The following is a 22539-nucleotide window of genomic DNA, read 5'->3' as shown; positions in this document are numbered from 1 at the left end:
TTATATAGTTCACTTTTCAAATACACATGGTGACAACTAAAGCCTAGTAAAATGCAATTCTTTCTACTTAACCCCTGCAGTGCATCTTTAAAATTTCATGCTTGCTACTGTCACTCAAGTCAGTGTATGGGACAGGTATTATTCTGATGGGGTTATATACTCTGTCCACTAACCCCTCTGAAACAATGACTTTCTGATTTGATTTGTTCCTGCCCCATTATTCACATTAAAGGCAAGCCCTCTGAGTGAAAGAGTTACAAGCACTACTCACTATTGTCTCTGGAACAATAACTTCTTGATTCAATTTTATTCTTGCTACAACCACACAAGCATAATCAGCATATGTTTGACCTTCAGTAGTTGCCTGAAATAAAAAAAGGTGCAGCTATTGCGGTCAGGTCCATTTCTAGGTTTCTATCTATGAACACTGTGTATCTATATTAACAAAATATCCAAAAAATGCCTGATCCCATTTGGATCAATATTGGCATATACACTGTGTGGGGGGAGGGGAAGAAGTTATTCAATTTTCTCGCAGACTCAACAAAAATTAAAGTCATGCGTCAAGGTCAATGTTTGGGTATGTTGTTACTGTGCTCTTAGAGTACTTTTGATCTAGTCCTTGTTTTGGCCCCAGGCTCATTGGACATCCTCTCATTCTGGTTAAACAAGTAGCATAATTAGTATAAATGATCCATCTACGTTTCATCCCAGTAGTAATCGTCTCTGTTGCGATCATTCCTTCTTCGTTTCCTGCGGCTGCGTCCAGTCCACAGGAGGTGTCGAGTGTCATATGCCACGTCCTGGACCTCTGCTTTGGGGCCCTCAACCTTCAACAGATCAGCATCAGGGAACTCGACATTCGGAGGTTCGATTTTATCAATGTCAACTCTAAGGGAATCTACTTTTGGCACGACTGCATTGGGCGCCACTTCCACTGAATCTGATTTTAAAGCTTCAACTTTCTGCTGGTTACTGTTTTGTGCATTAGCAAACTGCTGATCAACTTGGGCCACAATATTTTTCTGTGGGTTGCTTTCTGGAGGGTCTAAGTCATCATTGGCCTCTCTCTTGCGCCTCTCTTCATCATGCTTGGTCTTCCTTTGGCCCTCTGGTTGCTTCTTATCCACCTGCAGTCTTTTAGAAGCATCACTGACTTGGTTTCTGTGGTCTGACTTGGCAGGTGCTGCCTCAGCAAGATTCTGCGACTCTTTGAGGTTGTCTCTTTGCCCTGCCTTTCCCTGACCTGCATCAACATGTCCAACTGTATCTTTCCCTGCCTGAGACTGTCCTACTGCAGCCCCTCCTGATTTCTGTTGTCCTTGCACAGGCTGCTTTGCCTCAGATGGTACTGGTCTGGCTTGCCCTGATTCTGCCTTTTTGTCCTGAGTTTGTACAGCCGGGGGATAGTTGACAGCATCCACCTGTCTTGCGCCAGGATAGTTGGGCAGTACATTGCGTGGTGGTGGCTGTACTGCCTCCTGATGCCTCACCACACCACCACCACCACCAGCACCACCCACTGCCGCTGCTGCCACTGGTGCACCCACCCCTGGTGCTGGTGCTGCCACTGGTGCACCCACCCCAAGTGCTGGTGCTGCCACTGGTGCACCCACCCCAAGTGCTGGTGCTGCCTGTGGCTCCACCTTATTCAGCTGTGCCACAACACCAGCACCAGCTACCACACTGTTGGCACCTGCTGGCACTGGCACTAATGGATTTCCTGCTGCATCCACTGCTGCTCCTGCACCTCCTGGATTAGGAACAGCTACCACAGGTATGGCCTGATTTGAAACTGCACCACTAACCTGAGGTACATTAGGAACTACAGCACCTGTCTGAAGTACATTTTGAACTTCAGCAACAGGCTGAAGCACAATGGGTACAGCAGCACCTGGCTGAGGTACACTCTGAACAGGAGCAGCAGCACCAGGCTGAAGCACATTCTGAACAGGAGCTGCAAAACCAGACTGTGGCACATTCTGAACTGGAGAAGCAACACCAGACTTAAGTGCATTGGAGGCAGCAATACCAGGCTGAGGTACATTCTGCACTGCACCACCTGTCTGATGTACATTGGGGACAGCAACACCAAGCTGAGGTACATTGGGAGCAGCAGGATTTGGTGCAGAGGGTGCAGGCTCTGCTACATTAGGGTCAACTGGACCAGCAGCAGGTACATTGTTGGCCACCAAAACCTGGGGTGGGGCTGGAAGTGATGGAGGTACAGGTGCCAGGGAGTTAACAGGGGGGTTGGGGGCAACAACGTCAGCAGAATTCAGCATCCTCACGTTGCCCCCAACACCAAGACTTTCCAGCCCAGCTTTACCTTCTCCTCCAACCACACCCCCTACCCCCACGTTCCCAGCCACAACGTTTCCGGCAGCCACGTTTTCAGCTGGTACATTTCCTGGCGCCTCTGGTCTCTGTGCCATCTTATCAGCAGCGATGCCTTCCCTGCCAACATCCTTAGCCGGTACATCTCCTGGTACAGCTTGTTGGGCAGCCACAGCAGCAGCCAACTTACTCTCTTCTTCCTGCCTCTTCTGCTCCAGTTCCTGTTTTGCCTTCTGGTCCTTCAGTTCTTGAAGAATCTGCTTCTGCTCAGCCAGAATTTGCTGCTGTTCCTTGTGCTGCACCTCTATTTTCTCCAGCAACTCTGCCTGTTTCTTATCCACTTCCTCCACTTTCTTGCTTTCATCATCATCATCCTTCTTCTGTTCGTCTCCCTCTTCACCCCTCACCTTCTCTTCTTTCTTAATGGCATCTGGGTGTAATGTCTCCTTCCTTTCCTCCCCCTTGAATTCTCTCTTACCTTCCTCTACAACCGATTCCTTGGCTTCCCCTCTGCCAGCCACCTCTTTCTCCTGAAGTTGGGCTGGGGGAACCTTGTCATCTGGAGGAGGCTCAGGGGCAACAGGCTCCCTTCTTGTCACCGAGTCTCCCCCAGCCACACCTTCTACCTTCTTAACCACGTCACTGTTGTCTGGAAGAGATTATATTTGTTTAAACAGAAGGGGTGTCCGAGTGATGATAGCGGAACAGTATACTGGAGAGAGAGAAAGAAGAGAAAAATATATCTATACTCCTTTTACTCTAACTTGGCCAAAAATTTCTGTCTCTCCATCTTGAAGGACAAGTTATTATGACAGATTAACACTTGAATACAGCGCGAGGCAAGAAGCAGTACTACAGAAAAGAACGTTAGTCACAGCACTGTCTTTTTCTGGCACTGATCTGCATGAAATAAATAGTACAAGGATGAAAAGTTGAGCCAAGTCAAGCAGAAAAGAGTATAGTATTCAAGTGTGAAAGAGGTCTCTCTCTCTCTCTCTCTCTCTCTCATATGGCCTATCATAGCATAAGCATACATACAGTGCACATATGCAACAAAAACAAACAGGAGTCCCCATTTCAGGAGCAATGGAAACAGTCACTTCAAACCCTGGACCTTTGGAAACTTGGGAACTTTTTCATCTTTTGGCAGTTGCCCAGTCATTGCAAATTCCTTCATGGCCATCCCAACCCAGGACTCACACACACCTCTATCAAACACTCACCTTCTTCCTCTTCCTTTCTCACTAATGTACTGCTTTACTCTTTACTTACATACCACAAACAGACTGCCTCTTCAAATGTTCTCTCACATATATGCTGCATTACTCTGTTCTATATGACATACAGACTGCCTCTTCAAATGATCTGTTATCAATATACAGGTTCACTCTCTTCTTGCATACCACATACAGACTGCTCCTCAAATACTGACCTAAATCACACATTTAATACATCTGTGACAAAGAATTACCTATATTAACTCTGTAGGTGGGGGCACTCACCATCCACTAACTCATAATAGTGCTGCCCTCAGGTGTTTGCCCATTCCTCTCCTCTATCCTTCTTTCCTTCCATCCTCTTCTATCTTTCATTCCTTCAGTCTTTCCTCGTCCTTCTGACTATGGGTGACTTCACACTCCCTCTTCCGTCTTTCTTTCCTTCATTTTTTCCTTTTCCTTCTGCCTGTGGGTGACTCTACACTGAGTGACAAGCCAAATGGTTCCTGTACACCAGGAAACCATTTACTGTGCTGGGTGGTAATCATATAACCAAATTTTGGCACCTGATGGTTTAGTGGGTAATTATTGCACTCCAATCAGATTGAGCCAGTGAAGGTTTATATCCAAGCAGTGGTTGGGGTTTACTGCTCACGTAATGCCACACAGGGATGAGTGAGGCTGGTCACTCTTATCTTAAATGTCAGGACCAACTACCTAGGCCCGGGCTCCTACGCTCCTCATGGGGTAACATAGGATTGGATGATGGAGGGATGGATGAACTCTCTGCTTGCAACAAAAACAAACAGGAGTCACTACAAACCTTGGACCTTTGGAGGCTTAAGTACATCTTCATCCTTTGCCAGTTGCTGTGGCAGGTTGGGGAGGTCCTGTGGGATGGGGGGATTCCTGGGCACCTCAGGAAGGTTGGGTGCAGCGTTGATTTGGTCCACCTGAACCTGGTGTATGTGGGCCAGGTTCAAGTATGTCCCAAGCACTATCAGTACTACACCCAGCAGCATGATGCCCTGGAAAATTAAGACACGGAATTAGAAGGTATGGTGAGGCAAGGCGAGGCGAGGCGAGGTGTGGTGAGGTGAGGTGAGGTGAGGTGAGGTAAGGTTAGGTTGTCAGGTTAGGTCTGATCAGGTTAGGTAATATTCAGTTAAGTTAGGAGCAAAATGTGAGAAGAAAAAAGGGGGGACATGAGAAAAGAAAGAGATGAGAAAGAGAAAATGGAAAAGAAAAGGGAAGAGTTGAGAAGGGAACACAGGACATGAGAGGACAGGGCCAGACCGAAATATAAGCTTTATAGTTCATCTGCTTAAAACATCCATCTCTCTACCTTGAATGCTAAACCGTAACAAGATTAACATTAACATACTGTATGATGATAGTTACGAGGAAATGCTATAAAAAGGATACAGAGTTAATGAACTGTCCTATTCTGCCACTGAGCTACAGGAAATAAGCTGCAAAAAGATAAAAGCCTCTGCCAAATGGAGGTGGATAAACTATGAATATGCAACTTCATTAGGGATGCATCGTTACCTGTGCAAGGAACCTCTCAGCGGACGCCTTTGAGTTGACTCGGATGAAGAGCAGGGAGGGAAGGATTAGGGAGATGAGCACACCCATTGTTGACCCCAGCAGACCCAACACAAACTCTGTACAGGGATCACTGATACATTAGATACGTGGAGACCTTTATGGAGTCTCAAATTAAGTACTTCAATCTATCAGTCTGCCTATCTATCTATCTATCTAACACCAGAGACCTCAGTCCCATAAAGATTGGCCACAAATTAATCACCTTCATGTCATCCAGTATTCCATCATCAAGCTGTCCTCCCTCCAACTCACAATCCATCTCATACACCTCTCCACGCCATCTTTCCATATCCTCGGTCTCCTCTTCCCTCTGCCCCCCCCCCCTCAACAACCCACACACACTTTCTTTGTCAGTCTCTCAGTCCCCATAATCTCCACATGGCCACATCATCTCAACGCATTTCTCTTAATGCTTTCTATCACATCCACACGTACACCAATAATGTAATTTTCATTTTATTCTTGCAACTTCCAGACAATAACCCAGCATCAAAGAGAATTTTCAAAATGGACAGGTAAGACAGTCTTCATTACCCACACTTCTATTAAAGATGTTTTTGTAAACTGAATGTAACTGTCTAGTAGCACCATGAACAAAATAGAATTTGCATCCTCAGGCTGGAGAAGAAAAAAAGAAAAAAAAAGAAAAAAAAAAAGAGTACCTCAAAAATTAAAATACTTTTCACCCAAATCTTAGTTATTCTCTTTTCTGTTTAAGTTACAGTTTATATTCACACGCATGCATTTTATTTCAACAGAATTCTTTACAAGGTTTTAAAATATTACTGCGGTTTCATGGAGATTTGCAAGTTACTGCATTTCTATATATCTACCTATCTATCGACCGCCAGATGCCTTATTCCCGTAAGGGGTGGCCACAAACAAATCGCCTCCATGTCAACTTGTCACCCACTATTTTGCTGCCCTCCCCCAAGCTCACATCCCCCTCTCTCATATACCTCTCCATTCTATCCCTCCTTCTCATCCTGTAAGTCTTACTGCATTTACAACTGCTAATGCCATATGAATTAATCTCAGCAGGTACCTCTTAGGGTGAAGGAAGTAAAAATGCCATCCATTAACCCAGTCAGCCAAAGGCAGTTCTTATTATATTATTCTGGCCAATGACAGACAATATTCAGCTCAGGAGAGACTTGCAGAGGTTAAGGTTCAGAGAATGCAGCATTAGACAAGAGACAGATACAGTCATGTAAGCATTCAGATACCGGATGGGTTAGTGGTCTAAGGTGCTTGTAATTATGACAGTACAGTACTTACCAATATTTGGGATGAGGATGCCAATGATGAGGCTGACAGTGAGGATGGCCAGAGTGATGCCCTTGAACCGGCTCTCAGGCATGTAGTTCCCAACCAGGTCATAGCTTGATGGGTTGCTCTGTAAGGCAGAAGGTACACTAATATAAACACAGAACTCAGATCACTGATATCTATGCAGGAACTGCCCCAGACACATTTTGGGCCACAGAAGATGATATGAATGTAACTAAAGAAGTCCAATTATCCAAAAAGATGCAACTTGAAAGAATTTTATGATAATGTAATACAAAAACAAAAATAAGGGACACTCATATCATTCACAGAAAAACTTCCTGGGTCCTCTGAACCATGGACAATACTAATATACATTCAAACTCAAAAATTAGCCATATAATGTACCCTGTCTCCTTTTCTGGCATTCTTATTGCTATTACCTTGACAGATTACGACAATATTTGCCTACTGAAGTCCCACTCCCACCTATAATACTGATTTGCTATAATACTGTACTTTCATCTTAACCTGGCCTAATTTTTTATTCCTTTTATGAGGAAAAATGATGCTGAATGATGAATGATTCTTACAGAACCAGGCTGGGAAATACACAGGATATGCCAGTGGGATAGGCAGCATCACATGATTAGCAGAATAGGGATACCAAAAAAATGTATCAGTATAGGCTTCTTAATACATCTTCCATTTCAAATTTTGACTAAAATTTCCTTCAATACATGCAATTATTTTCAACAGTTTAGAGAAATTAATCTGGGATATCAGAAAACATACTGGAAAAGGCTATTGCATATATCTTCTGTCTCAAATTCCGACTACCAAAATTCCTTCACTATATGCAAAAATTTGTAACACATGAGTTTAACTGAATGATAAACAAAATGCTGCCAATATTCTTCCCTTCAACTAGCTCATTAGCACAATCTAACCTGCCTTAACCTAACCATTTCAAACTAACCTGATTAAACCTTGCCTGACTGAAGTGCGAAAGCATAAATATTAGCTCACACTAAGCCACATTTACCATGCCATTTCAAATTAACGTACCCTAACCTAAACTAACCTAATTTAACCTGACCTTACCTAATCTAATTGTGAAGCAGTATATCTAGCCATTTCAAACTAACCTAACCTAATTTAACCTAACCTTATCTGATCAAATTGTGAAGCAGTATTTACACAATGGGATCTATCATTACCATTCTAGGTGGTTGTGACCATCATCCACTTGCTTGATGTAGTGCTGCCTACTTCTTACTTAACCTTTATTATTCTTTTTCTTTGTCTGCCCTCCTCTTTCCCTACTTCTCCCATCCTTCCTGCCACTTTTTATTACTCTTCTTTTCTTCTCAGATGGCTTTACATGTAGTGACAAGCCTCATAGTTTCCTGTAGTTAGATAGACTGATAGACAGTTTAGTGATGAGGTTATTGTGGTGGGAGCTGGATTACTGGAAGCACGTGAAAACTTTCTGAGAGTGACTTTGGGAGATGCGTAATATTAAGGGAAAGATAATTTTGTTGAGTGGCTGAGAATGGAACACCAAAATACAGTAGTAAGTGATTGTGGCTGAAAGTATAAAAGAACTATATCATCGTCATCCTGACCATTTTTCACATCTAGAAACTGGTTGAGGTAGGATCCAGACAAACGGAAGGAATAAGTACAAAACTGAGAGAACTATCACAACCATGACCACTGAAATGGCTCAATCAATAATTCAAGCCCTCTGTATACTTTTCCTCCTTCATCACAGGCCTATAAAGTAGAATTAACCATACAAATTAGTTAAGGGTTCCTAGGAGGCAGCAAGATAACATACAACAATGAAGGTAAGTATGAAAAAATGGAAAAACCCCACCTTTTACACACTGAAAAAAGAATGTATGAGATGAACACTACGTTAAATCTTGGTTAATCAGGAAGAGATCTGTAATTTCTTTGAACATGGCTCAATGACTCACAGTACAGCTGACCATGATATTTAAGAACAGGAACAGGGTAGATGTTCACAATTTTCTTTCTATTCCAAAACATTTCAAACTGAGGGACAGAAACTCAGATATTATACTTGAACATAATAGCACAACACAAATACTGAAAACCTGTAGAGTCAATATTAGCAGTTCCTTTAAACACTACAATCAAACACAAAGAGCAAAACCACTTAACTCCTTCAACCCAACAACATTATTTCCACAGATTTTTACTTTATTCTTTTGCGCCAGGTGGTGGTGACCATCATCCACTCACTTGATGTAGTACTGCCCACTTCTACCTTCACTTTCATCATTCTTTTCTGAATCTGTCCTCCTCTCTTCCTATTTCTCTCGCCTTTCTGTTACTTTACATTGCTCTTCTTTCCATTTCAAGTGGCTTTACATTGCGTGACAAGCCTAATGGTTTCCTGTAAGCCAGGAAGCCATTTACAATGCTGGATGGTAACCATATGGCCAACCCACAAGTGTTCCCAATGCAAACAAGTGGGTTGGTGGAGGGTTAGTGCCCCTTCCTATAATACAAGTGACTCAGAGACAAATGGCCACTCCTTATGGGATTATGGGGTCTGGCTACAGATAGACAGATTTACTTTATTCTTGTCAATTCCTTATTATTTTATTAAGTTTAGGAAAGACTTGTGAAGGTAGTAAATGGGTGGCTACCAACAAACCCAAGAGGTACTACCATTAGAGTGAAATGTGGCTACAAGCTTGGTAACAAGTCACACAATCATCACTCTTAGGCAGGAAACATTCAGTCATAAGTACAGTTATGCAGTGATATTTCTTCTTAGTGGCTGTACATAAGAGTCCAAGTCCAAGCTGAGACTCTCACATTGTTACGGATCTTTTAACACATCTGAGATTTATTTTCTCCCCAACAGCTTCTGGCAACTGCTGGGAAGAAATTAGTTGGTTTTGGCACCTGGTTTAGCTTCCAGTCCATAGAACACACCAACTGTAACACAGCCAACCTCAGTATGGAGATTCCCAATGTGGAAGCATGGCATCATTTTAATGTATGTAAGTGGGATATACTTTTTGAACTGAAGGAGATTGATACAGTTTTAACTGGCCTCTTCACTAGTAAAGGTTCTTGTAAGCTGAATAAAATCACTGGGCACTAATAACAGTTAAATCAAAATTAAGTATGTACAGTGGACTTGCTTTGAAAGGGTTGATTCCACTGCAATGTAATTCTTCTGACATGAAAGAAAACTCTTGTATCAACTGCACAACCACAAAGCAGGTATACAAGTAGCCAAAGCTCATACAAATGAGCAAGCATTCTAAATACAAGCAACAGCCAGGAAAACAGACAAATTATTACAAGACACATTAGAAACAAGTATAAAAACAAAAATTATTACAAACAAGTACCATAAAAACACAAAAGCCAAACAAAGAAAAAGGTAAATTGGCAAGACACACAAACACTAATACAACAAAGGCAATAATTATCACACAAGAAAAAAATAAATAAATGGATAAAACACTGTAGTCTCAGATCATAATGTTGTATACACCAACACCACCAAAGTCTCTCCCTACTGTATACTATACTTACATTGTTAGAATAGTACTATGTTTTGTGGGAGACCAAGTGTAGCAGTGTGGGATGCATAATTGGTGAGATAAGGTGGTGTATGGTATGGCAGTGTGAGGTGAGGCAAAGTGAAGTGTGAGTGTCAGATGTGGCAGTGTGTTAGGTATAACTGTGTGGTGTAGCAGTGCATGAGGCAAATTGTGTGGTGTGGAAATATGAGGTATGGTAGTGTGTGAGATGTGGCAGTGTGTTGGGTGTGGCAGAGTGTGGTATGGCAATATCATTTACTGCAGACTTTTCTAACATCCTGTACATCCTTTGGATGATACAGCATTATCTGAGAATGTTAAACAATTCCTTTACATGTTGTTGTTGTGGCCCCATGCTCATCTGAACAAGAACCTGATGACTACAGGCATACACTGCCCTTGTTCTGCAGTCCACCATCCTCTTTTAGGTGGACAGGGAGTGAGTTTTGGAACATTTATATAACCAGGCAGCCAATGCATGAAAGCATCCCTAAATTATGTATGGAGTGACACATGGCAAGAGTCTGGTACTCCCTTTTTTAACTTGATGGTATGTGCTGGGGAGGGACACCTTAATGTGGTGGCACTGATATAACTATGTGGCTCCATTGCCCAGTTATATGCAACATCCCTTGATTCCCTCCCTATCCCACAAAAGTGTGATGGTGGTGGACTGTAGAAGAAGAGCAACTTCAGCCTGCAGTCCATTAGATTCACATTTCAGTTCAACCTGAAGATACTACTACTACTACTACTACTACTAATACTGCTGACGATAGTTGATGGAGTGCCGTATCAGGCAAGTAATGTAAATTTTGTCTATAAAAAAAAAAAAAAAAAATGCAAATGCTTATGCCAGTGAAGGTGAACCATGACGTTGAGGACCCAAATGTAGAGTGAGTGTCTTCCACCTCAATGGCCATGCAGCTGATAGTTCTCCCTCTTTTTCCGTGTTTATTGGATCTTATCTCATCCTGGCCTAAAGTGACAATACAAGGTCAGGATGATGATGATGATGATGATGATGATGATGATGATGATGATGATGATGATGATGATGACGATGATGATAATGACATTTCTGATGATGACAATGATGACGGTGATGATGACACTATTAAGAAAATGCTAAAAAGTAAAATGTATATGATTAAACCATTGCCACATCCTGTATCCCAGCTTCCTCAGAAACAAGCAACTTACCAATCAGTTCTACCTAAGTAAACTCAACCGACCCTAGGACAAGAAACTACTCATCAATTAAGGCCAGTTACATATCAGAAACAAAGAAGAAATAACCACCTGCCAAGCAATCAGTGTTCTGTTTCCTTTTGTGTCGTTTATGAAAGCACTAACATGGTGGCAATTCATGTTACTCAATCTCCGGCAACCTCTCTGTTCAGCCCTTTATCTTGAGGTCACACTCTAATACCTCGTCCCAAGTCTTTTCCATCTACCTCTCGCAACTATACCCTCAACTTTCAAAGAGCTTGTTTATTTATCCATTACAAGATGCCTCACTCCACAGCCAACCCATGGTGGCAGCAATACACACACATCCAACCCACCCTTTTCATCAATCATTGTTTCCAGCAACTCTAACATCACCTCTTCCACTTTTATCCTTCCACCCAGCTCTCAACCTTTCTTTCCCCATAATCTTACATCAGTTATCCTTTCAATGTTTTTAGCAGATCTCTCGTTCCCTATGTACTCTGTAGTCCACACCACCTAACTTGAAAAACAAACAAGGTACTGCCACAAATAAAATTTCACAGACATTTTGCTGCCAGCTGTGGCAGTGGAGAGTGTTACATGAACTATTTTAATGTGACAGCAACATGAAGTACTGTACATGCCAAAAGATTATGAGAAGGAAGGACACTTTCTATTGTTTGGGGAGGAATGAGAAATATTTAAGACAGAACACAATGCTGGTACAGGATTGTCAGCAGACTTTGCATATGGTTTTACAATCTCCTGCCCTCCCATCCCTCTTCAGCAGAAGGAGGTACAAGACACTCTGCAGTGAAAGCATTGTAGTAAGCACTGAAATCACAACATCCCTACATAAAAATATATATATATATATATATCAAACACCACTACCACATCTTGTGGTCACCTGCCAAGGTGTGTTTTGAGAATCTCTTCTATCCCTAGGAATTAAAAATTAATCAATGGCCAAATAATCTACAAATAAATGGTGCAGAATAAATGCTACCATCACCTCTGAGAAAGACTGACAGAAATGTGTAAAAAACTTGAGTGTCAGCACAACAGAAACTCAAATACTTCCTCCAAATAGATTTTTATGGCATCAGAGCCACAATTCCTAAGAACGAAACGAATGCAAATTAAGAAGATGACAGAAATTCCTTGCATCACACAGTGCTGAAAGTAAACCATCAAATTACTGTATATGTGTCCCCACAAACTCAATCTTTCCTCAACACTGTTACCCAATCCCCTTCAATCTCATGAGATATATATATTTTTTATTTTGGTCTAGATACCTCCAAACTATATTAATGAAAATGACAAACACCTCTGTAACTCAAAGAGTTATGGAAGACTGTATCTAATGCTTGCAGTTCCAAAGTATCCAAATTGAATAAAATAATCCAGAGATACCAAAAAATAAACAGAAAATGTCATTGGCTTGAGGGGGATGTGAATGACAATGTAGACATCTTTTTCTTTATCCAAATATGCTGCCAACCTAACACTGTGAAGTCTGTGCTGTGAATATGGATGCCTTGAAAACTTTACCATATGAGTGTGTTGTGCTTCCTCCCTTCAATGATGAAACATATTCCTTCTATTTAACCCTTACACTTTGCTCCTCATTAATCAAGATCTTTGTCACTTAAAATCTAAACATCAAACTTTGGCATGGCTGTGGGACTATGCCTTTGAGATGGAGCCAAAATTTTATGGTTTTGAGGAATGATTGACTTATAACACAACTGAGGAATAATGGCTTGGAAGATAGGGAATGACCATCAAACGGTGCCGTACAACTTTTGCATTTTCCATCTCTCTCTATCTCTTAGATGGGAATTGAATTTGGGATGACTGACAGCAACGACGACAATGATGATGATGTTGAAACCGAACTAAACAAATTACTTTCGAACTAAACAAATTACTTTCACATGTCAAGATATACAGTACTCAAAACATATGATGCATTTTGTGGTCTTACATTAGTACTTCAAATTTTTTGGCAGGAAAGCTGAGGAAAAATGTAAAAAGGAAACAGAAAAAATGTGATGAGAACTAAGCGGAGGGGTTAAATACAGAGTGCAAATCTAGGTGCAAGAAATGAATCCAGCAAACAGTTGGTGGCACAATTGGGTACCACAGGGTCATACGGTGTTTCGAGTGATGCAGCCACTGTGCTCATCACCCACATCCCAACCTTGTATCCACCCTTGTCAAACCATCAGTCTTGGAAGTATTCTCATGGGCTTATGGGACTCAACAGCAATACTTCCTGATGTTTACTTCTGCATATTGCACATTATTCTCTCATATATTATTTTTGTGTACTATTCATGCAAACCAAGTTAAATTTTAAAAGACATGTTTTAACCCCCTTACAATCTTTTTATATTTCATTCTTGTTACTGTCATTTAAATTAATTCAACTAAGAAAATGAATCTCAAATCAACTGAAAATTAATGCTGAAATGGTAGCTATTCTTTTGTAAGCCATTTACACCAATTAGGTCAATTTTATAACAATATTTTGTACATGCATGACAGTGCTATGGTGTAATATGCATAATAATTCATTTAGGAATAAGAGGCAGTGATCTAAGCCCATGTGAATCTCTCACTCTCTCCATCCCATAACACACTACATTACCATTTCCTCCATCTCATCTTCAAAGGATCGTTGCTCTTCTATGCATCTCTCCACCTCTTCAATCTTTAAGTTTCATTTAAAAAGCAACATTATCAAGTTCAACAGAATTAATGATTCTGCACCATAAATACTGCACATTAAAAATAATCAGAACCTCACAAATAAATTATATTACATCCAAACAGGCAATTAAACAAAGTGCAGAAAAAAAAAACTTGATATACACACTGGAAGACCAAAAAACTGATCATATTTCATGGTGCCATAACAAAAGAAATAGAAAAAAAAATGAAGCAGCAATAAGCCTAGCATGTGTAACAATTTTTTAACATCTTAATAGACAGCCATGTTATGTGTATCTGTGCACCCTCTTAACCCCTTCAGTCCAATGATGTATTTTTTGCTTATTCCCTTCAGACAAGTTTATGCAGATCTGGAAAGACTTAAAACTGGACAGGTTAAGTATATATTTCATGTAGGCTATGGAGGACAACTGTATTTGGTGTGTCAACAAGTGGGTTGGTGGAGGGTTAATGCCCTTCCCCATAAAACAATTAACTCAAAGTCAAACAGCCACCCCTTATGGGATAATGGTGTCTGACTACAGATAGACGGATAGATAAATAGACAGATTTAGAGGATATAACTGTTACCACTTCAAGGCTGGTGCTTAGGGAATCTGTGATCAATAACCATACAAACAACCACACTCTTTTCACCTTAACTTGGACCAGAATTAAATCCTTTCGCAGGTTATTTCATTTAGCTCAACGGCAGGAAGACAATGTTATGGTTCTACCTCCTTCCCACATCAATTCTTCGTGATCAGCATCATATTCTAGTGTTGCTGTGCTGTTACAAATCAGTATTCAAGATGAAGAGATGGCAATTTTAGTCCAAGTTAGGGCAAAAAGGGTACTGTAGACTGGACAAAGGAACTCCAATTGATGTTCCTAAAGAAATCAAGAGTGCCTAATTTTTTCCCCTACTCCAAGTGAAAATACGAAACCCAGTTAGGATGACTAAAAAAATAAAAAATAAATATAAAGTACAGGTATATTAATCTGGACATGATAGAAAGATAAATGAAAAACATGGTAAATAAATCCATCCATCTACTGTATTGATCTATTTAACTACTGATAACCAGACACCCTAATCCTGAAAATCGTAGCCAGAAAAAAAGGGGGGGGGGGGCCTCAGGATTTATCTATCAAAATGTTCAATAAAGCAATGTCAATTTTCCCCCAGGATATGATATGCAAAAAAAATACCTGTAAACAAATAAATAAATAAGCATAACAAATGAAAAAATAAAAATGCTGATGTTTCCAATGTTGGGTTAGGGTGCACTGCTTACCTCGGTTGTTTACCCTTACTCAAATAAGCCAACAATAAAACTAAACCACTTAACTCTACATTTTTTTTTTTATGTAACAAAGAAGGAACCAAAGGCCAGAGGCCTGCAAACTGTTCCTTCCAAGAAAAAAACAAAAAACAATACAAAAGAGAGCATGGCTGTTCATTGCTACTGGCCCTGCAAGCAAACACCCTAGACATTCTCAAGCTTTGCAGCAGACACAACATTCACAGCAAATGTTACTCACAACTGCGTGGCGTCATTCATTAACCCCTTCATTCTGGTGATGCTTACAGTCTTATCCTTGCTACTTCATGATGATTTTACTTTTATTCTGTTCACTTTCACTATAATCTTTTCACCTTAACTTGGCCCAGATTTTCATCCTTGTCCAGCTTATTTCACTTAGCTCAGTGACAAAAAAAGTTAATACTACAACTCTCCATCCTTTCCCCAGCACTTCTTGACTAGCACCATTTCCAGTGTTAATCTGTTGTTATAACTAAGAATTCAAGAGGGAGAGATAGCAATTTCAGAATACGTTAGAGTAAAAAGGGTATGGGTGTTAAATTGCCCTTTCTCTATGTGGAATGTTGGGTTGTAACAAGAATCACAATGCTAGAATATAGTGCTGGTCATGAAGAACTGCTATGAAAAGGATGTTGTGCTGTAGTATTGTCCTATTCTGTCACTGAGCTATGGAAAATAAAATGTAAATGGACAAAAATCTATATCTACTGAAAAATGAACAAACTAAAATGAAGGGGAGTTTTATTGTCGTTAAGAGGTTGCTGTTTTTACTGATCATGCACCCGGTGGACTGCAGGCTTATGTTTCCTTCTCCTGCAGTCCATGATCCTCCTTTAGGAAAGAGGGAGGGAACTGCAAGACATTTATATAAACAGGCAGTAGAACCACCCAGTCATATTAGTGCCACCACATGAAGACATCCCTCTCCAGCACCAGTTAAAAAGTGAATGAAGGCTATATCTAACCCCTACAGGTCAAAAAGTCTAACCCAAAATAAATAAAATCATCTGGAGACAGCAAAAATAAAATACAAAAACACACCAAGAGATCAAATGCATTACAGCATGAGCACTGTTACTGAAAGCATAGGTGTGCATGTGATGGCGGTGGTGATGGCTTAGCATGACACACAACATGGTATAGTGGATGTATTATTACCTCTGGGGCCATACTGCTATAAGCTGCAATTTGGACCTGTAGCAGAGACACATATATACACTGGACATCAACTCACAAGCCTGTTTTCTCATGGGCTATGCTGGTTCCTAACATCTTTTCCTTACCAGTTTATTTCTGCATCTGAGACTCACTAGAAGAGTATATGTGAGTGAGGTGGAGGAGGGGAAGACCATGGACAATATGGAGGGATACAGTGGAGAGATACATGAGAAAGGGGGGGTTGCCAAATGGCTGAGGACAGGGCAATGTGAAGGTGATATGTTTGTGGCCACTCCTTATGAGATTAAGGCATCTGATAACAGACAGATAAATAGATTAATGTACTGTATGTTCATATTCTTTCACATGTTCTTACTGCTTAAACTTCATTTGATGAATCTAATATTTTACTCTGGCTCACAGCTGACAATTTTACTCATCAGTGACAAGCCCCCAAAGGTCTCAGGCTGCATCCACACCAAATGCTTGCTGGTGTGGGCAGTGCAGGTGTTAGTTTTGCATTTGTGTTACCCATAAAAGTGGCCCTAGTGGATGCAAGAGGGTGTGGACAAAAACATCTAAGGGTTACTGTGATGCAGAATTCTCAGTCACATCAGCGAGCAATTGATGTGGACATGGCATGAGATTTGAGAAACTACCATGAATAACCCTTACACCTCAGCTGACGGCTTTCCTATTTTACTCTGGCTAATGGAAGATTATTTTACTGTCAAGGGGAAACTTCACAAGGTCTAAGTGTATGCAAAATCATGTCTATAGTAAAAACATGCAAAAACCACTGAACGGACTACAATGGTGTAACATCCAAAATAAATCACCAAGAAAAAGGTGCTAAGGAACCACGTAAGCCCAAGAGAATACAGCCAATGAAAACACAGTATCTACCATGCAAATCACTGTAATCAAGAAGTAAACTCCACGGCCAGACCCACTACTGCACCTCCGTTTATCAATTCAAATATAGTGAGGCTTCTTTCGGAGTATTATTGTACCTGAGACATTAAAAGACGTGTTTACATTTCTTCCCCTTGGTTCCTTCTAAGAGAGAGAGAGAGAGAGAGAGAGATGGATTCAGGCATAACACGACACACAGTCATCCCCTGATTTTCAAGTGTATGAGAGTACAGACACACCTGAGATTAACACACACACACACACACACACACACCACACACACACACACAAATGACTGCCTAAAAAATCCATGCAGTACCCCAAAGCATCACCAGACATCAAAAACTACTTGGTTTAGTGTATTTTCAGCCTATTTCACTATAAAAATCATCAAAATATCCAAAAACACACCTTAAAATGGCATATTGTCATGAAATACTTACCCACGAATAAGCAAGACCAATAAAATGAAAACCATGAAAGACAAGGGATGGCTCACTGTACAGCACACTTTTTTTTTGTCCTTTACCCATGCTCTGCTTAAATCATCCAAAACATACCTTAAAATGGCATGTTGTAATGAATTTCTCTCCCACAAACTAGCAAGATCAAAGTCACAACCATGAAAAACAGGGGATGACTGTGCATTGCTTTTGTCCTTCATTCATGCTCCGTTAACCCACACACTTCCATGTTATTTTCAAATTTCTCAGAACTAAAACAGAATAAAGTACATGTATTTTTTCATCAGTACAAGAGGTTCTGCATAGCTAAGTCTGGCCTAGAAGGAGCTTACTGTCCTGTTTTGTGAATTACTGTACTAAGTCCAAATAATACCAATTACAACTATTGGATTAAAAAAATAAATAAATAAAAAAGTAAAAAAATAACATTCCGATCATAACTGCTTTGAATCTAACCAATGCCTGGTGACAGTGTTGACAGCATTAGGAATCACAATGTAATTTTTATTCAGTTACTACTGTATTAGCAAATGCTGAAAAATGATGACCAAAAGAATGAAAATCTGTAGAAACTTAACTTTGAATATAAATCCCAATGGACAAGATAAAGCACAACTTGACTTTATTGGTCATTGGTCTGAATCACATCTAAAGCATTCATGAAAAATTATCCAACAGAGCAGAAATTTTAAACATATACAGCACCTTCCTTCCCACAAATATCAACACATCTGTGCTTAACCCTTTCACTGGTAATGTTAGTGCTGGAGATGGATGCCTTCATGTGATGGCACTAATTGTACTGGGCAGCTTCATTGCCTGATTTTATAAATATTGCCCATCTACTTCAAAAGGAGGATAGTGGACTGCAGGAGAGGGGCAAATTACCATAAGTCTGTGGTCCACCGGATTCATATTTCGTAAGAGTGGACAAGAGAAATCAATGAGAAAGTAGGAGAAGGTATGCACAGCAAGACCTTGTTATATCACCTTCTGGAGGGTTCTTTTGCTATTATTTCTAAAGTAAAGCCAATTTACCAGCATTCCTTCAACTTACATTACCAACTGTATGGACGACACTAACAAGACACATGATGGTGCTGTGCCTCCAGGCTGGAGCGGCTGCAACATCCACCCTGAAGCCAAACCTCCTCATATTTCCTGGCACCTTGCAATGGGAAGGACCATAGTCCAACCCTAGTGAGGTACTGTCTACCACAATGGGGTGCCAGATCCCTACACATTATGTACTGTACTGTAACTGTAAGATGGGACCACAGAAACAGCTGCTAACCTGTGGCTGAAGGATCTGCTTGGCCAGACAGACTGGAACAGACAAAAACAAAAACAAAACAAAACAAAACATGACAATGTGATGGCTTATAACACATCCCTGACTCATAACAAGGACTTCCTGTGCACCCAGTGAGTTAAGAGTGAAGCACCATGCCACACACGGCAGAATGAAATGATGGTAGTACAGTGTAAATATGACAGCAGTGACGGTACTAAGAGGAGGGAAGAAAATTTAAGACCTAGTGGGAATTGACAGAGGATAATATAAAGTTGCAGACTTATATACAAATTTGCTTCACTGAATTATGGTACAATGTATGTGATGAGAGAGTTTTGATACCCAGTAGTGCAAACTTCAGTGCACTCCAAATTTTTCTGAATACTCTATCATGTATGTGTGGATTTCATAAATAACAGGTTCATTTCATCATCTTATGTAGCAAGAAGCACCTAGAGGGGACTCACAGAATGCATAATTCCACCAACACCAATGAAATTTATGATTTACTATGGGTGGATTCCTCTTTCTTACCACATGAATACTTTTACAGATTCACACAGTTAATCAATTCTATGGCCTTAGTCTGCCTTGTTACACAGTCTCCAAGAGTGCATAATTCTGTCAATGGCAAAAAAATTTAATATTTATTCTTGCAGTCAGATCTTGATCCACCACAAAATCTCATTAGCTCTTCCTTGACCCATTGTCCACCATTCCACCACATTTTATTGAAATCCAATAACTTTTTAAGATACCCTGTACACAAACATGGGTTAATACATAAACTTTATCCAATATCACTGGTGAAGGTAGTGACTTTCATACACTAATCATGTGATCTTTGTAGTAAATACTGTGTATCAGTTTCATTTGGGTCTGACTGTAGATTAGTTTGCCACTGTACATGGACATAAACTGCAGCAATAAGAAAAGCAGACTGCAAAATAATGCAGCTAACCATACACTGAAGAAGAGTGTTAAAGATACAGCACGAATGCAGTCAACATGCAATGATAAGAAACATTATAATGTACCATAACTAAACATGACAGTAACCTGCAAGGAGGATTCTGCTGACAATTCTCCTACTTTTGTGTTTATATTTTTCTGTGTCTGGATCTTACCCATCCTATACTACTAGCTGTAAACTTGGCTGGGATGATGATTATAAACTTGGATGGCTACTGGCTGCAGAAAGTGAGAAGTGTTTACATTGGGGGTAAGGATGTGACAGGCAGACTGAAAGACCTGGGATGAGGTCACAGAGTGTGACCTCAGGGATAAGGGACTGAATAGAGAGGCTGCCAAAGATCTAGCAGCATGGAGAGCCCCTATTAGGTGACCAAGGCCGATGCATGCAACCATGTTGGAGCCTTTATAAATGAAATGAAACAAAACAATTCTCTCATCACTCGCATCAATATCTTCACTATGATATCTTTTATATATCCCTCTCACTACCTTCAAATTATTTTATTTAACTTTGGGGACACCTCTCACAGTAAAGGGGTTAGAAGCTACCTCCATTAAACTTTTCTACTAAAAAAAGGTCTCCTCAAGGCTAATCAAGTATAATGCTTGGGTGCAAGCAAAAATAACCTAAAAATTACCTCTCTAGGCTGAGGGATTAATGCAGTAATGAAAAAGCCAAAATGTGGGGAAGACCCATCAAAACTGCTTGTATTTCTCTCTCCAAAAAAAAGTCCAAGTTTACTACACTTAGAAGGGAATAGATGTACAGTGGTGAAAAGGGTATGTGTAAGTGAGTTTGAGGGTGGGAGGAGGAGTTGTGGTACGCTGAAGGGGAGGTGTGGTAGGCTGAGGAGGAGGTGTGGTAGGCTGAAGGGGAGGTGTGGTAGGCTGAGGAGGAGGTGTGGTAGGCTGAGGAGGAGGTATGGTAGGCTGAAGGGGAGGTGTGGTAGGCTGGGGAGGAGGTGTGGTAGGCTGGGGAGGAGGTGTGGTAGGCTGGGGAGGAGGTGTGGTAGGCTGGGGAGGAGGTGTGGTAGGCTGAGGAGGAGGTGTGGTAGGCTGAGGAGGAGGTGTGGTAGGCTAGGGAGGAGGTGTGGTAGGCTGAGGAGGAGGTGCAGTAGGCTGGGAAGGAGGTATGGTAGGTTGGGGAGGAGGTATGGTAGGCTGGGGAGGAGGTGTGGTAGGCTGGGGAGGAGGTGTGGTAGGCTAGGGAGGAGGTGGATGAGTCTGGCAAATGAGTGTATGAGAAAAATGTTATATTAAAGTAGACGAGGCTTCAGAAAAAATGGGAACAAGTTGGTTGGAAGAATTAAGTACAAAGGAGCAAAAGGCAAGGATCTGGCACTCCTTTTTTAAGTCTATTGTTGAAAGATTGACCATTAACTTGTTGGTATATGTGGAATGTACTTATAAAGAAAAAAAAATGTGCAGATGGTTAGGAATGTAGTGGAGCCAGGATTCCAAGGGCTAATATGCTGTGTGAATGAGTGTGTGGGCCATTTCACTGGCTATGCTGTTGATGATCCTCCCACCTTTGTACAGTCTCTCTACCTTACTTCTGAGTGGTTCAGTAGTGGTGTAGATTGGTGCTCTGTTTTGTTTCTGAGTAACATGATACAGTAGTCGGTGGACTGGTGTTGTGATGAAAAACAAAGTGGAGATGTTCTGGTGATGATAAAAGATGCTGTGGTGGTGACAATATGAATAATGGTGATTTAGGGGAAAGGTGATGAAATAATAGGACATGCTGCGGAATGGTGTGGTTGGTGAGGCGTGCAAAACAGGTGGAGAACTGGAAATAGAGAGAGAGAGTATAGAATAGTGTGGTGGTGATGGGTTGGTTATTTGGTAATAAAGAAAAAGATGTTGATAGATTTAAAAAAAAAAAAAAAAAAAAACATTGCTACTCCTCACCCTGCCCCTGGGCAGGAAAGGATGTTTGGATGATGATGAAAACAGGATATTGCCGTGCTGCTGATGGTAAAAACACAAGAGCGTCCACATACCCTGCGGTAGAGGAGGGAGTTGATGGAGGTGCGGCAGGGGAAGATGATGAGCGGGAAACTGATGGCCAGAGACACCGTGAAAAACACCTTCATGCCCTCCGTCAGTTGCGATGGAGGGAAGTTCATTATCAAGTTACCTGCATGACACAAAAAGAATTCATCATTATTCACCATCATCATCATCATAATAATCAATGTCATCATCACCATCATCATCATCATCATCATCATCATCGTCACCATCATCATCATTACCATCATTCACTTCACAACTACAATCTATTCTCTAGGTAAGACTGGACTCCTAAGCCTTGGATGGTACCACACTTAAGAAAACAAAAATTCTGAATTCAAACCAAAGGCCTTGTGTAAGGGTTTCTGAGAGGAAGGTCAAAAAAAAAAAAAAAAAAAGCAACTTGTTGGTGGCACACTGGCA

The 22539-nt window shown here is 40.9% G+C and overlaps 1 protein-coding gene across 1 annotated transcript in view; it reads right to left on the bottom strand.

Moving 5' to 3' along the window:
* Positions 1–584: 584 nt before the first annotated feature.
* Positions 585–22539, bottom strand: part of LOC145400707 (uncharacterized) — a 33672-nt gene continuing 11717 nt past the window's right edge. The window contains exons 7-12 of the mRNA XM_080273143.1: positions 22104–22240; positions 16453–16488; positions 6444–6561; positions 5106–5221; positions 4403–4582; positions 585–2966 (exon numbers count right to left, since the gene is read on the bottom strand). Coding sequence (XP_080129269.1) covers positions 699–2966; positions 4403–4582; positions 5106–5221; positions 6444–6561; positions 16453–16488; positions 22104–22240 — 2855 coding nt within the window. The 3' untranslated portion in view covers positions 585–698. The remainder of the gene's footprint in view (positions 2967–4402; positions 4583–5105; positions 5222–6443; positions 6562–16452; positions 16489–22103; positions 22241–22539) is intronic.

The sequence above is a fragment of the Coenobita brevimanus genome, chromosome 53, assembly GCF_032717465.1.
Source record: "Coenobita brevimanus isolate Jiangsu-jjx chromosome 53, ASM3271746v2, whole genome shotgun sequence".
Taxonomy (NCBI): Eukaryota; Metazoa; Arthropoda; class Malacostraca; order Decapoda; family Coenobitidae; genus Coenobita; species Coenobita brevimanus.
The sequence above is the reverse complement of the archived record's forward strand: the minus strand, read 5'-3'. Positions and strand labels throughout refer to the sequence as shown.